General features: G+C 44.6%; 2 protein-coding genes across 9 annotated transcripts in view; one reads left to right on the top strand and one right to left on the bottom strand.

The window, feature by feature from the left end:
- Nucleotides 1-7,420, top strand: part of mdkb (midkine b) — a 9,284-nt gene extending 1,864 nt beyond the window's left edge. For 3 of the 4 annotated variants that reach the window (XM_044192259.1, XM_044192261.1, XM_044192260.1), the window contains exons 2-5: nucleotides 992-1,080; nucleotides 2,545-2,718; nucleotides 4,282-4,440; nucleotides 6,841-7,420. In XM_044192259.1, coding sequence (XP_044048194.1) covers nucleotides 993-1,080; nucleotides 2,545-2,718; nucleotides 4,282-4,440; nucleotides 6,841-6,860 — 441 coding nt within the window. In that variant the 5' untranslated portion in view covers nucleotide 992 and the 3' untranslated portion in view covers nucleotides 6,861-7,420. Of the gene's footprint in view, nucleotides 125-991; nucleotides 1,081-2,544; nucleotides 2,719-4,281; nucleotides 4,441-6,840 lie in introns of all 4 variants that reach the window. The other variant, XM_044192258.1, reaches the window with a different exon arrangement.
- On the bottom strand, nucleotides 7,173-15,157 carry chrm4b (cholinergic receptor, muscarinic 4b). 5 transcript variants are annotated; one of them, XM_044192234.1, is made up of 2 exons: nucleotides 13,907-15,157; nucleotides 7,173-11,747 (listed from the first exon to the last, which is right to left on the bottom strand). In XM_044192234.1, exon 2 carries the CDS (start codon nucleotides 11,740-11,742, stop codon nucleotides 10,417-10,419), a length of 1,326 nt encoding a protein of 441 aa, XP_044048169.1. In that variant the 5' UTR covers nucleotides 11,743-11,747; nucleotides 13,907-15,157; the 3' UTR covers nucleotides 7,173-10,416. The 5 variants fall into 5 exon arrangements, with proteins under 5 accessions (XP_044048169.1, XP_044048168.1, XP_044048170.1 ...); XM_044192233.1 differs by lacking the exon at nucleotides 13,907-15,157 and adding an exon at nucleotides 13,636-13,689; XM_044192235.1 differs by lacking the exon at nucleotides 13,907-15,157 and adding an exon at nucleotides 13,621-13,674.
- Nucleotides 15,158-15,166: the final 9 nt, after the last annotated feature.

The following is a 15,166-nucleotide window of genomic DNA, read 5'->3' as shown; positions in this document are numbered from 1 at the left end:
AGCAGATTTGATTTGGACTAAATTTGGACCATCTGGCCCAAGCGGACCAGATCAGGCTACAGTTAAACATGGAGACCGTGGCAGGCCACCGCAGAGAGCCTTGCGTCGAGATATTACAGAGAAGGTGCTCTTCCTTTGTCATTTCAAACACCTTTTTCCTCAGATCGAAGTGTCGAAAGCAGAGGTGTAGCACGAAATTATGAGACAATAAGACAACGGGCCCCTGGGCACAGATATGACCCCCACCCCTCCCCCACACGGGAGCAAGACTCCCGGATTGAAAGAGACGCATCCCTTTTAATCTTTTGCATCTCTTTGTGCCTGTTTTTTTTGCATCTTTGCAGCAGATTGCTGCCTGAATAACAAACACATTTTTACATTCAGTGTGACTTTCCAGAGGACGTCATCGTCTCTGACGTCCGTCCAGAATAAACCTCCAGAAACCAGCTGAGACGCCAGAGAAGAAAGCGGCTGCAGAACCTGCCTGAGAATCCTGCTGTTTCTAAGTTTCCTTCAGTCTCACAGTGATCCAGAGACAGCTGTCTGTCCGTCCACGGGTCCACTGCAGACAGGAGCTGCTGACTGCTGGTTCGGCTGCTCTGATGGGACAGTCTGACCGCATGTGAACACATACAGGCTGAAACAGGCTCACAGCTAACTCTCTGACTCCATGGCAACATGAGACTTAACAGCATCAGTGCAATAACCACATTCAGACGACTTCCCAGAGAGACTGCAGTGTTGTTTTAGATGCAAACTATAATTGTGTAAAGTCTTAATATTGCAGATAAAAACGAACATTTAATGTGGAGCTTCTTGGCCGTCCCGTGTCAGAGCCCTGGGTGGTTAGTTCCACTACGATGCCCCTGAACGTAGCATCACGGCTGCCGTGTGTTTACATCTTTCCAACCGCTGGTGTTTTAATAACGGATGTATTGTGATCGTTTTCTTCATTTTCCTCTTAAAGACATCCATGTTTTTGTCTCTGCAGAATGCGAAGTTTGTTCTCAGTGACGCTGCTGCTGCTCCTGGCCCTGACGCTCACCACCGAGGCCAGCAAAAGAGCCAAAGGTCACAAAGGTGAGATTTTGAATGAATCTTTCTACATTCCTGGATGTTCCCGAAGGCAGCATTTGCTACACTTGAATCGAACATCATTTGAACCTAAAAACTGTAAAAATCAGTGACGACTGACACGATGTTTGGTGAGGTTAGTTTGGTTTGACCTCAGTGGGAAACAGGTGTGTTCGCTCTTTGTTTCGGGAGTTTTGGGCCTTTCTGAAGTTTGGATTCTGCAGTTAAAAAGTTACCGTAGGTGGATTTTATAGACTGAATCCAGTATCTTTTTAGACTCGATAGAAAACCAGACTGAGAGTTTACACACACTTAGGAAGAACCCGTCCTTGATGTTCCTTCATTGCTATATTTACTGAATCTGGTGATCGACATGTTCCTGAAGATGTTGTAATTTATCATCTTCCTGCTCGTCTACTCCTGTTTGAGTTTCACATTTCGCGCTCTACTGAAACCAAACTCAATACAAGGTACAAGGTCATTCATCATTTCACAACACAAGGCGGCGTCCATCTTTATATGGACCTTCATGCTACACACATAGAACATAACAGAAAATTTAATTCACACTCAAATAGGGTAAACATAAAATAAATAAAATAAAAAAACAATACACAGTTATTTATGTAGTTACATATATACGTAGCCTACACGTACACACCCAGGAAATAATTCTGCAGTGCATTTTTTGATGATGATGAGCATAGCCTGGAAACACGAGCGCAATCTGCACTCGCATATATATAAATACATGAAATTCAAAGATCTTATCCAACTGTTGATATTTTTATAGTGCACAAACATGTTTTATGTTTGTGAAATTTAACTGAAAGGCCTATTTTTGTGTTTGCGTGTTGTGTTGTGTTAAAACCCTTAAAACCATCGATTGTTGCAATTTGCGTCAAAAATCGCACATCTAAACACACAGACATGAGTATGCTTTCCACGGGTTTCATTATCTCCGATTATTATTATTAGGAATAAGTGTCCATAAATCCACTGAGAAATCAGGAAACAGACGCTCCTTCTACCTGCAGAACCTGCCTGAGAATCCTGCTGTTTCTAAGTTTCCTTCAGCCTCACAGTGATCCAGAGACAGCTGTCTGTCCGTCCACGGGTCCACTGCAGACAGGAGCTGCTGACTGCTGGTTCGGCTGCTCTGACGGGACAGTCTGACTGAATATCAGTAAAACTTTAAGTAACATTAAAGTCCCCCTCCATTCAAAAGTTTATTTTGCTTATTGTTACTTCACTGTGAAGTCAGAGTTTGTTTTCACATTCATCTGAGTGGAGATAAAAACATTTTTAATGTAAATTAACTTTTTTGTGTAAAAACACACATCAGAAACAAATTATTATTCGAAGCAGAGCATTTTTAAATGTATTTTTTCTGTTAAAGGTTTGCAGATCAGTTATTAAGTTGTATTTTGACTTCTATATGACAGAAGCCGTGACTCTCTGTTCCACCAGGTGGTAAACTGGATAAATCCCGGCCCGCTTCAGAGTGCTCCGCTGCAGAGACCCAGTACGGGAAATGCGTGCCAGAACAGGGAGACTGTGGAGACGGTCTGAGAGACGTCACCTGCAAAGACCGCACCAACAAGATTAACTGCAAGATCCCCTGCAACTGGAAGAAGGACATCAGTGAGACTCGCTGACACCAACAAACACATTCTGATCCAATTACATTTCAGGAAATTCAGGTTCAAGCTATGTGGGAGGAGCCTGAGCGGAGCTGTGGTGGGAGGCGGGACCATCACTGGGGTTGGCTGAGACAATGAAAGAAAGAAATATAGAAATATAGAGAGAGGAGGAGGAGGAGGAGAGAGGGAGGGAGAGGACAGAGAGAGAGACAGGGAGGGAGAGAGACAGAGAGAGAGACAGACGGAGGGAGAGAGACAGAGGAGGGGGAGAGAGAGAGAGAGAGAGAGGGGGAGAGAGAGGGAGGGAGAGGAAAAGAGAGACAGAGAGAGACAGACGGAGGGAGAGAGAGACAGGGAGAGAGAGAGACAGAGGAGAGAGAGACAGGGAGAGACAGAGAGAGAGAGACAGGAGAGACAGGGGAGAGAGAAGAGAGAGAAAGAGAGAGAGAGACAGAGGGGGAGGGGGGGAGAGACAGAGAGACAGACGGAGGGAGAGAGAGACAGGGGGAGAGAGACAGAGAGAGACAGACGGAGGGAGAGAGAGAGACAGAGGGAGAGAGAGACAGGGAGAGACAGAAAGAGAGAGAGAAACAGGGAGACAGACGGAGGGAGAGAGAGAGAGACAGAGGGAGAGAGAAAGAGAGAGAGAGACAGAAAGAGAGAGAGAGACAGGAGACAGACGGAGGAGAGAGAGAGAGAGACAGAGGGAGAGAGAAAGAGGAGGGGGGGAGAGACAGAGAGAGAGAGAAGGGGGAGAGAGGGAGGGAGAGGAAAAGAGAGAGAGAGACAGAGAGAGACAGACGGAGGGAGAGAGAGACAGGGAGAGAGAGAGACAGAGGGAGAGAGAGACAGGGAGAGAGAGAGAGAGAGAGAGACAGAGGGGGAGAGAGAGACAGAGGGAGAGAGAGACAGAAAGAGAGAGAGAGACAGAGGGAGAGAGAAAGAGAGAGAGAGACAGAAAGAGAGAGAGAGACAGAGGGGGAGAGACAGAGAGAGAGACAGGGAGAGAGAGACAGACGGAGGGAGAGAGAGACAGGGAGAGCGAGAGACAGAGGGAGAGAGAGACAGGGAGAGACAGGGGAGAGAGAAAGAGAGAGAGACAGAAAGAGAGAGAGAGACAGAGGGGGGGAGAGACAGACAGACAGACAGACAGAGAGAGGGGGGAGAGGATGGAAGACATTGAGGGTTTCCTTCACTTTGAGCTTCTAGTGGTCGTTAAAGGAACTGCATGTTATGTCACTGATGTTGGATTCATCATCATCTGATGGACATTTAACGTTTAATGAGCTGAACTGTAATCTACTCTGCGTTCGATCGTCAGTCAGACCTCTTTTATTTTAGGATGAACAACCGGTTTAATCTGAAAGCTGAGCTGACTCACGGAGTCAATTACTCTTTGACAAGGATCGTGTTTTCAGTGGCGCTCGACATGATCGGAAACACACATTTACGTAAATGTGAAGAACTCGCTGTTTAAACATCAGCAGCATCTGACAGACCAGACACAACTCCTCTGACACACTTCGGCGTATTAAAAGGTTTAAATGTCGCGTATTTCCTTCAGGTGACTGCAAGTATAAGTTCAGCTCGTGGGGCCCCTGCGACGCCGACACCAACACCAAGAGCCGATCAGGGACGCTGAAGCGAGTGCTGTTCAACGCCGAGTGTCAAGCCACCGTCAAGGTGTCCAAACCCTGCGCCCCCAAAGTCAAGAAAACCAGAGGTGAGACCTGAAGGTTCACAGCACCGGAATCACATCCACTCAAAGTTTAAGATCACCTTAGATTCATTAAAATATACTAATTTGTTGATTAAAGTAACTCAAAAGTTACCTTTTGAAGTCAGTTTGAAGTCAGTGACGATGCGACTTCACTGTGGAAATTTACATTCAATTGACTTAAAAACAGAATCTAGAATTTATTATTGTTCAAGTCACTAAATTAAATTTGGTTTCTAATTTTTGAATTTGAATTTCAAAAGTGAAATAACAATTAAATATAAGAAAATCAATTTAAAGCAATTTCATCAGATTTTTTTTTGCTCTCAAATTCAAATTTTAAAGTGACTGAATCAGCACATTTGGGGTTTAAAGGTGCAGCACCTTCCCTGTTAGCGACTCAAATCCCCAAACATCAACAGTGAAGTGGGAAAACAGCACGATAAATTCAGATTTCTGCAAATATATATATCAAATATAATCCCTCTGTGCCAGTTTTATGTCATATTAAAATGTCTTTATTTTATCGTGTGCTGATCGGATGAACAGAAGAAGAAAAGATCATAATATTTATGAATGAAGAATGGCGCTTTTAAATTATTTCCTGGTCAGATGGTTGAATATTGCAATACAGGTCCGTCCCGCCAGGATTTTGCAAACTTGTGATTTTCAAGAATTAACACAAATTTCAAACAATCTCCACAATTTTTGCACGAGCTTGCAACTATTTTAAATTGGGAAAGTACTGATGCCGATCTTAATAGTTTTCTGCATAAAACGAATCCCATTCAGAAACGCTTCAATTAGCAAAAGTCAAGTCAAAATCTAGCCTCCGTTACCTTCTTTGTAATTATGGTGAAATTACTTTTTTTCCCTACAACTTGTCTTCTAAGGCAGCTCGCCTCAGCCAGTGTATCACTCTGATCCAATTCCTAAAAATGATCTGTTTGTTACTAAAGTGGTTAGTAAACTAGATCTGAGAGGGAGGAAGGTACCAACACAGATGACTCCGAACCACAGACTGTATATAAAGACGGACGCCATGACAGCTCCCTAAAAGTGAAGCCAGAACATCTGGATCGCCCTCTAGTGGCGAGCTGCAGTACTGAAGGTCATAAACCCCGCCCCCTCCATGTTAGCGGTCGGGACACGAGCCAAACTAAAAAGATCTAGGTTCACGTCAAATAAATTTTTCCCAAAAATGGTTTCTGTCAGTTTAGGTCATTCTTATCACGCTGATGTTTGTTCAAGTGTTTTAATTAGTTAATTTGATGCTATAAAAAGCGGGTTTCACGTCATGATTGACAGCTGAGGCCGGCGCGCGATTGGGTGGGCGGGACCTCGATACCGCGGCTCCACCCCCGATCACTACTGCGCAGACTCTGGCTCCAAATGACGTCACCAGCGCAAGACGGCAGCTCCCGTATCCGGGACGTTTTGGCTTCATTTAGTGCGGCGGCAGGAAGTGGAGACGCGGCGGCCATCTTTATATAAAGTCTGTGATACGAACAGAGCGCTCCTGAGATCTTAAGCTAGGCTAACGGGAACTTCTTATTAAAGAGACTATAATCAGTATTCTTATATTAATAATGTACGTGAAAGGGCTCGTAGTGACGAACCTGCAGAGCATCATCATGCGGTTTCCCCTCGGCTCAGTTTTAGCGTCTCTCAGCTCGTTGTTTTGGTTTCACGCTTCACTCTCACGGCTCTCAAAGTGATAATATGTCCGATGTTGTGACAGTTTGTTTCTGCTGCCCCCAAGTGGCCAAAAAAACACTTAAACAACTGACTCGCAATTTTTAAACTTTTTTGGGGGGTTTGGTTTGTTTAAAAAAAGCTGATAGATTCAGTGAGGTCCTGGAGGGAGCGATAAGAAGATATTTAACAGGGCAGAGAGACACACTGGATCTAAATTTTATAAAAATGTACAGAAAACAGTGCAGTTAACTGAATAAATTAAATGTGATAAATCCAAATCTCATGACCTCAGTATATCTAAGATTCGGTCCAAGCTTCTCTAAAGTTACTAAAACCACTTCTAACCCGATATGTTAAATTAGCAACATGAATTATTGAGCTTGCTGGCAGCGATGTAGGAAGGCGAAACTAACTGGTTACCTGACAGACCTGATTCAGGTAAAAAAAAAAAAAAACCTGGTCAGATCCTGACCTTTACTGTAAAGTATTAACATTATTTCAGTAAGTTCTAAAACAGCGTTTATCTTTTACAGCTGACTTGCAAGTTCTTAAACAGCATTTTATTGCAAAATAACAAAAATGTTGCAGATTTGCGCACAAATATTTGGAAAAACTCAACACAATCACAATAAAACCCTCAGCGAACCTGGAGGTACTGAAACAGCCTGACGCAGATTAATTAATTGCACTTTACATTTCTTTCTTCAGGGGACAAGAGATCAAACTAAAGGATGAACAGAGATGCAGAAGGCGGCAGGATTCCCTTCTCTTCCTCCAGCTGAACAATCGTCTTCCCTCCTTCATCAAACACAAAACAACCGAGAGACTCCTCCAAAACACACCAACCACCTTTGCTTTTTGGCCTCCTTATTGTCGTTTTACTGATTCTGATTTGATGTTCTTGTGTTTATTTGGAAGTGTGGAAAGCTTTTCCAGAATCCTCCCACTAGATAATAATGAATAACACTGTCCTGGTAGCCGATAGCTTGTTTTAACAGTAAATGTCAGATAGTCCTAAAAGCTTTTAAAGTAGCTGAAGTTAAATTAATGTTCTGATCCGGTCTCCTCGATGATCCGGGACGTCAGTCGCTGGATTATAAAGAGTTCTGTTTTTACACGAGTTTAGAATCACCTTTAAGATATGGAAACAAAAATTAGAAAGGCTTGGATGGATCTGTACTGGCAAAACCCTCTATAAAATATATTTTTGAACTATAGATTAATGATGTTGCAAGATGAGACTTGTATAAATGAACAAATTAAATACTGTACATTGTTTTGGAGAAGAGTTTGGTGTCGAGTCTGTTCATTAATGTGCGCATGACACAAACACGTGACAATAAACGTGCTAAAGGACAAAAAAATAGTCTTCAACACATTTATAAATGTGCATCTAATGCTTGAGAACTCTTTCTGACCTGTATGTTAACTACCAGATATTAACATGCTGACAGTCAGAACTTCACATCAGTAGAGACTTCAGAGGTAAGATGCAAAGTATACTGGAGCACACGGACTTAAGGCCACCAACTTTATTAAATGACTAATGTTCGGACGCCACATGCGTCTCACATTCTCTTAAATAACCTCCCACTCATTCAGCACGGGCTGGGAAAATAGGGAGGGGACAAAAAACTGCATTTAGGCACTTATACAATATTAGAAAAGAGGAAAGGTAAATAAATGAACACCCATAAATTACATCAGTAAGCAAGTCCTTAAAAATGTATCCAAATATAAGTGACCTGCTGTGAATAGCTAGCTAGTATCAAAACGCTATAAATATCTAAGATACCACTCCCACAATAAGGAACTAATCAGCATAAACTAGAGATTGGGCATGTTAGCATGCTTATAGCATGTTAGCTTTAAGCACGACAGCAGTTGTTGACACGTTAACATGCGTACGTTTAGCATTAGCCTGGTTCCAGACCTCTGTGTTCAACGTCACTCCCTATTGACAATATAGTGCACTAGTTTTACTGTCCGCCATTTTATTTGAGTGTCAACAATTCTGAGTGTAAACTGGAAAGTCGTCTATATAGAACATACATTTACAAACACTCAAGTATGCATGCGCAGCAGGGAGGGTATTAAACACATCACCACAATGTCATGACAGCTTATATATGGACATTTTCAGTATTTAGAAATTAAGCAACTTGCTAGAAACCTTTTATTTTTGACCACACGCCACCTTCGATAGACATCTGGCAGCTCTGGCTAGCTAACATGACACATGCTCCAGTGAGAAACGGTAGCTAGTAGCAGTGATAATGCTAACACAGACTACAAACTTAGCTGTACAGGTAGAGACAAATGAACAGTGTCCCAAAACATCAACCGACAGCACCAAGAAATGTTGCCTTTGTATTTCAACGCCATGCCGAGGAACAAGAAATGAGATTTACGAAGAATTACAATATATTAACTTACCATCCACCAAAAAATGTACTTCCATGGCTTCCGCCACTTCTGAAAATGTTATCAAACACGTCACAACTCGCAAACTCACAGCTTTCACAAAGTTTCCACTTACGAGGTCGTGAATACCACAAGAGGGGGGCGTTCTTCTCGTGAACACGGTAAACACGACCCCATTCGAAAGCAACAATTGCCTCCACTCTAACCGATTTCCATGGGGAGGGGGATTCGATTTTACCTAACCAATCAATAGAGACCAACGTATCCACCTGAATCTTATGAACATCGACACTGATGCATAGCCAACAACAAACAAACTACGATGTTGGGCGTCTATCTTATAGCGTTCGCCATTGTCATTATTAATCCTCCTTGGGTCCGGCGCAACGCTTGACAACAGCGTCAGTCTGCCCGTGGCAGCGACTGGCTAATTGTGAGTCCCCCCGCTCATAGGATAATCGCTTTTTTTAACCGAGAAAACGCTGTTTCATGTCATGATACCAGACCAGAATCAGTCAACTCTGGACCGTGGATACTGTAGCCATGACTGTACTTCAGCAGCGGTAGATGGTAGCTCTGGATTTGCGGAACTCTCGCGAGATTTGTACAAAGCTAGATAACGTTTTTGACATATGCGCCAGGTGAGCAATTCTCATTGGATTGAATAGGGTCCGGTATCCAGTTAACTTCAGCTACCCTGGATTTGCGGAAACTGTTGTTGGACATAATTTAGTCCATCTAAATGTCAATATATTTTAGCAATATATAACGTTATGATGGTCAATTTGAGAATTTATCAACAGTCAGGTAAAAGTCTGCAGGGAAGTCCAACGTTAAAATCTAAGTGTATCTTCATAAATCGAAGATCACAAAAAATAAAAAATCATCTCTGTTTGAAGTTACAGTTATGAGTGAGGTCCCCTGTAGGTTTAATATGGAGGCAAAGATTAGGTTAATAAACAACTTCTTAGGTTACGGTTTTGCTAGCTTGTCCAAAAAGTGACGAAACAACCCAACGTGAGCCGACAAAAACGCGCATCAGCACACAAATACCAAGTTTTTAGGGAGTCCCGAAGTTAAGAGCACAGAATCATTCTGGTTATTATATTTGTAACATCAGCACGTATGAAACTGGTGCTAAATGAAAAGTCAGAGGATTATTAAAGAGTGTCTGTGTCAAATGACAATCCAGCTAATAGAAATATTTTACTCTCAACCAAAGTGTTGGACTGACAGACCGAGCAAAATCATAAGTTTGTGAATTCAATAATTTTGAAATGGGAGACGATGTGTTCCTGCAGTAACAGAAGACGAGACAAGAAAATATCTGGTTCTTTGATAAAAAGTCAAAAGGTACAAGAAGCCTGTGGACATGAAAACTGAAGGAGAGAAGTTAACTACGACTCCCAAGGTGCTTTTCAGCAACAAATATCCAATCACAAAGATTAAAACCCTGTGAGATTACAGTGTTGAGATAAATTTATATAGTTTTACTTTTGGATTCTGGGTCAGTTTTGGATCAGTTCAGCAGCGTATTGTTCCCAATTGATTCAACAAAGTTACAACTCTGATTCACAACTGACTTCCTCTTCATAGCAATGCCAGCTGAGGCTCATGGGTATTGTATTATTTAGACCAGCAGAACATAAACTTATAGTATCGGTAAATTATCGAGAAGACTCCTCTGTGTCTGTGTTGAGGAACATCGAAGAGATCATTAAAAGAAATCTTTGAAAATTAAAGAAATAAAGTATGTCAGAAATAAATTCTCAGTCTGCATGAAACATGGTCACATCTCGTATCGTGTCAGGTGACCAAAGGACCAAATGTTCTAACAAATCAACAGAGCAGTCAGTCTCATCACAGCTTCCTGTTGTGGCAGCGCAGCAGGCTGCAGAAGGTTTTTCTGAAGGTGACGTTACACAGAGCGTAGCAGCCGGGGTTGATGGCGCTGTTGATGTAACAGAGCCAGTATCCCGTGGTCCATAGGACGCCGGGGATGCAGACGTGACAGAAGGCGGCGATGACGGCCATGATGTTGTAGGGCATCCAGGTGAGGATGAAGGCCAGCAGGATGGCCAGGATGGTCTTGGTGACCCTCCTCTCCCTCGCCATCACTCGACGCCTCCGCCTCGTCTGAGACTCGAAGTTGGGATAGGCGGAGAAAGCTGCCGAGGCAGTCCTGTGGAGGTCGGTGTTGGACGAGGAGTCGTTTTCGATCTTGTTGTAGTCTTCGTCCCTGGCGTGGCGGGCAGCGATCCGAGGGCGACACTGCTGAGGAGACAGAGAGACGTCTGCCGGCTCGGATGTGTCACCAGGACTTCTGGACACTTTCCGGCTCCTTCTGGGCTTCGGAGTGCTGGACTCCGATTGGTTCAGAGACAGGTCTGAGCCTGGGTCACTGGTCATCTTGAAACAACGGAGCTGGGTGAAGTCTTTTATGGACAGACTGGACGCCCTGAGCATGCCTCGCTCTGAACCGAGCGCGCTCAGTCGACTGCGGCTGGCGGCGGACAGGCGGCTGTAGAGGCCAATCATGACGAGCGCCGGCAGGTAAAAAGAAGGAAGCGTCGTCCCCAAAGTGACAGCAGGGCTGGCGAGGAACTGGGTGTAACACTCTCCTTCAGGGACGACACGTTTGCCCCCGACAGTCTGCCAGCAGAGGATGGCGGGGGCCCAGAGGACGAAGGACAGCAGCCAGGCGGCTCCGATCATCAGACCGGCCATCCTGCCCGTCCGCCGCACCGGGTAGCTGAGTGGCCGCGTCATACAGAGGTACCGATCCAAACTGATGATCAGCAGGTTCATGACAGAGGCGTTGCTCACCACGTGGTCCACAACGAGCCACATGTCGCAGACCGCGGCCCCCAGGGGCCAGCGGCCCCGCAGCAGGTAGAGCGTGTACAGGTTCATGGAGAGCAGTCCGATGATCAGGTCGGCCACCGCCAGGCTCAACAGGAAGTAGTTGTTGACGGTCCGAAGGTTACGGTTCACTTTGATGGACAGGATCACCAGCGTGTTACCCAGGACGGTGACGACGCTGAGGGAGGCGGTTACCATGACGATGAGGACCAGCTGAGCCGTGCTGTACGGACACGCTGCTCTGATTGGAGGCTGACAGGAGGCGTTAACGCAGGGGCGGAGGCAGATGGAGGTGTTGAGGTCAGGTTCAGGTGTTCGTCCCATGTTTCCTGAAAAAACACACACACACTCAGTCTCAGTGTTGTCATGTGTAGAATGTACATAAATACATTACATCATTTATTAAAAGCTCCAGCGTGAAACATTCAGGAGCAGGTGTCGGCAGAAATATAATATAATATTTATTAGTGTAGAATCACCTGAAAATAAGAAGCGTTGTGTTTTCGCTACCTTAGAATCAGCCTTTATATCTACAGAGGGAGCGGGTCCCCTTCAACGGAGGCCGCCATGTTGCACCGCCATGTTTCTACAGTAGCCCAGAACGGACAAACCAATCATTGGCTGTAAACAGGGCCGATTCAAATGGTTGCCTTTTCACCACTAGATGCCACTAAATCCTGGCACACCTTTATAGATGAACTCCAGTGATTTTCCACCTCAGCATTGTGGGTAATGTAGGCGCCAGGTTTTTAATAAAAAAGACGATATCTCTTCTGCTGCAGGAGTGTGATGATGAATCTGTGGAGGGCTATTTTAATTTCCTTATTTTGTTGTATTTGTAAATCACAAAAAACTGTAAAATCTGTTTCTTCATAATTTTGACAATAAACAACTGACTGCATCCTTAGTAAAAGGTGCAGATAAAGTTCAGACTTCGATTTTAAGACTCATCACATTAATCTGAAAATTCATAACTGTAAAATCTGTTTCTTCATGTTTGACAATAACAACTGACTGCATCCTGAGTTTACACATGAATCTAATTAGTCGATTCATTTGATTCATTGACGACAGAAAATTAATAGGTAACTATTTTGATCATCAAATAATCGTTTAAGTCACTTCTCAAGAGAAAACAGCCAAAAAAACGTGATGGTTCCAGTTTCATAAATTGCTGCGTTTCCTTGTTTAGATTATAATAATAAACTACTACTATTGTACTTTTACTTCACTATTTATCTGACGGCTTTAGTTACTTTACAGATTTAAGATTTTTGCACATAACAAATGAAGAGCTTTATGAAATATGTTTTGTTATAAATTAGACTCCCAACAGTTTATACAGATGACGATTAGTCGATTAATCAGTCAGTTGATTGACAGAAAATTAATCTGCAGCTGTTTTGATGTTTGAAGTCGTTTCTCCTGTAAATCCCTTCCTGGCTGCAGCTCCTCAGATGTGCAGATCTGCTGCTTTTCCTCTGAACGACTGTAATAACTGTGATGTTTGTTAATAACGCCGAGCTTGGACTGTCGGTCGGACACGACGACACGGTGAAGGCGTCGCTTTGGGCTCTGGGTCGTCGTGACGGCGTTTCTCACCGTTTTCACCAGTTTTCCAAACCGATCGATCGATCGACGGATCGACGGAGAAAAGAATCGGCAGATGGATCCAGAATGAAAAGCATCATCAGCTGCAGTCCGATACAAACCGGTTCAACATGAGCTCCAGCTCCACCAGCTGCAGCAGCAACATCCTGCTTTACATTAATGCACGAGGAATAATAACCTGATGATAGAATATATAACAGCACAGCAGCCACAGGGACGCTGCACTGCTTTAATGCTTTAAGGGCTTTTTCCTGATCACACTCTCACACTTTCACTGCAGCAGAGTGTTTAACTTTTACTTAATCTGAATACTTCCTCCTCCGCTGTCCATAATCACAATAATCGTTAGTTGCAGCCCTAAAATTCAGTCATTGCAGTTTCTTGGAGACACTTGGAAAAACTTTTAAAGACCACTAGAGGACCCCAAACCTCAGTTAGGAAACAAAGCTCAATGACTTCAATGTTAATTGCAAATATCAACTTTTCAACATTTAAATTCTCTGAATCTGAAGAGAGAAGAATAAAATATTGAACAAAATGAAGCAAAAAAAGAACAGAAACTGTAATTCTGAACAGTTCAGTCCCACTTACTGCTCCTGGACCTGATGCTCCTGGACCTGTTGCTCCTGGACCTGCCGCTGCTGGACCTGCCGCTGCTGGACCTGCTGCTCCTGGACCTGCCGCTGCCGGACCTGATTGCTGCCGGACCTGCTGCTCCTGGACCTGATGCTGCTGGACCTGCCGCTGCTGGACCTGATGCTGCTGGACCTGCCGCTGCTGGACCTGTTGCTGCTGGACCTGCTGCTCCTGGACCTGATGCTGCCGGACCTGTTGCTCCTGGACCTGCTGCTCCTGGACCTGATGCTGCCGGACCTGCTGCTCCTGGACCTGTTGCTCCTGGACCTGCTGCTCCTGGACCTGCTGTCTGCTGGACCTGCTGCTGCTGGACCTGCTGTCTGCTGGACCTGCTGCTCCTGGACCTGCTGTCTGCGCTCACACCACCCCCTCAGCTGCGTGTCCTCCGTCAGTCACCAGGCAGCAGCAGTTTATATGTACCGGAGGAGGAACACCTCATTCATTCTCATTAGCAGAGTGGACGCTCCGCCGGAGTGTCTCCCCATCAGTCTCCTGACGTCTCCTGCTGCTGTGACCCTCCTCAGATCAGACTCTGCTTCATGTGGGATGTAATGACACATTACTCTGAGAATAGAGCGAGTCCTGCTTCCGTTAGTTTCCTTTCACCATTAATGCCAATAAAGACTGTAAACACAGAAGCTTTTACTGTCCGTTCAGCGGCAGCTCGTGTTCTGCTGGATTCTCGGTGGAGCTGCGCAGCATCAAGTCCAACCTCACTCCCCGAATAACGCGGCCTTTAATCGGGGAGGAGAGGAAGCTGCCGGGCTGTGGAGGAAGATCTGGATCAGATCTTGGACTGTGTTGTTTTCAAATCCTGTTTCGTGAAGTGGGAGCTGCGAAGGCTCGTGACACTGACGATTCAGGGCGACGCACGTCAGCCCGGACTGAGCACGTGCAGCACGGTGCGAATACAAGACGCTTTGAGACGGTGGACAAAATAATGTCAACACCTCAGGTCAATCTACTGATCACGTTTAGTCCAATTCAGCCTGTAAAACACTTTTAACGTCTTCTGCGGCTCTGGAGGAGACAATAACCCCGATGATGTCATCAGAGTGACCTCAGCTTGGGCTCGGAGACTGCAGATGTCTAACACACAGTCTGTGGAGTTTAAAGACGCGGCCGTTTACGAAGCAGGGAGGCTCTAATGAAAGACGCTATCCAGCTGCATTGTGGGAAATGTAGGATGTTATTGCAGGATATCGTCACCTCTGCGGCTCAGGTTTAGACTGTCCTGTTTTAATGAGACTGTCTGAAATCATTTCCTGTTTGTCTTATTAGTATGGAAGCCCATTTCCACCAATGTGAAGCTGCTGTTAGTCATTCTAATGAGATCAGAAAGACTTGCAGGACCTTTTATTCCCATCACAGTGACAGAAGCGGGCTCAGAGAAGTGAATGAGTCAGCTTATTTATATTTACACAAGTGCAAAACCAAAAGGCGTTTTACGGCTGTTATTGTCAGCTGAGTTCACTGCGGCGCCGTGGTGTCGGTGCAGCAG

Source organism: Siniperca chuatsi, linkage group LG4 (genome assembly GCF_020085105.1).
Source record: "Siniperca chuatsi isolate FFG_IHB_CAS linkage group LG4, ASM2008510v1, whole genome shotgun sequence".
Classification (NCBI taxonomy): domain Eukaryota; kingdom Metazoa; phylum Chordata; class Actinopteri; order Centrarchiformes; family Sinipercidae; genus Siniperca; species Siniperca chuatsi.
This window is presented reverse-complemented; position numbering and strand designations above follow the sequence as displayed.

What these genes read in the sequence shown, in the direction of transcription:
- chrm4b (XM_044192234.1), bottom strand. Translation starts at nt 11,742, where the DNA reads ATGGGACGAACACCTGAACCTGACCTCAACACCTCCATCTGCCTCCGC.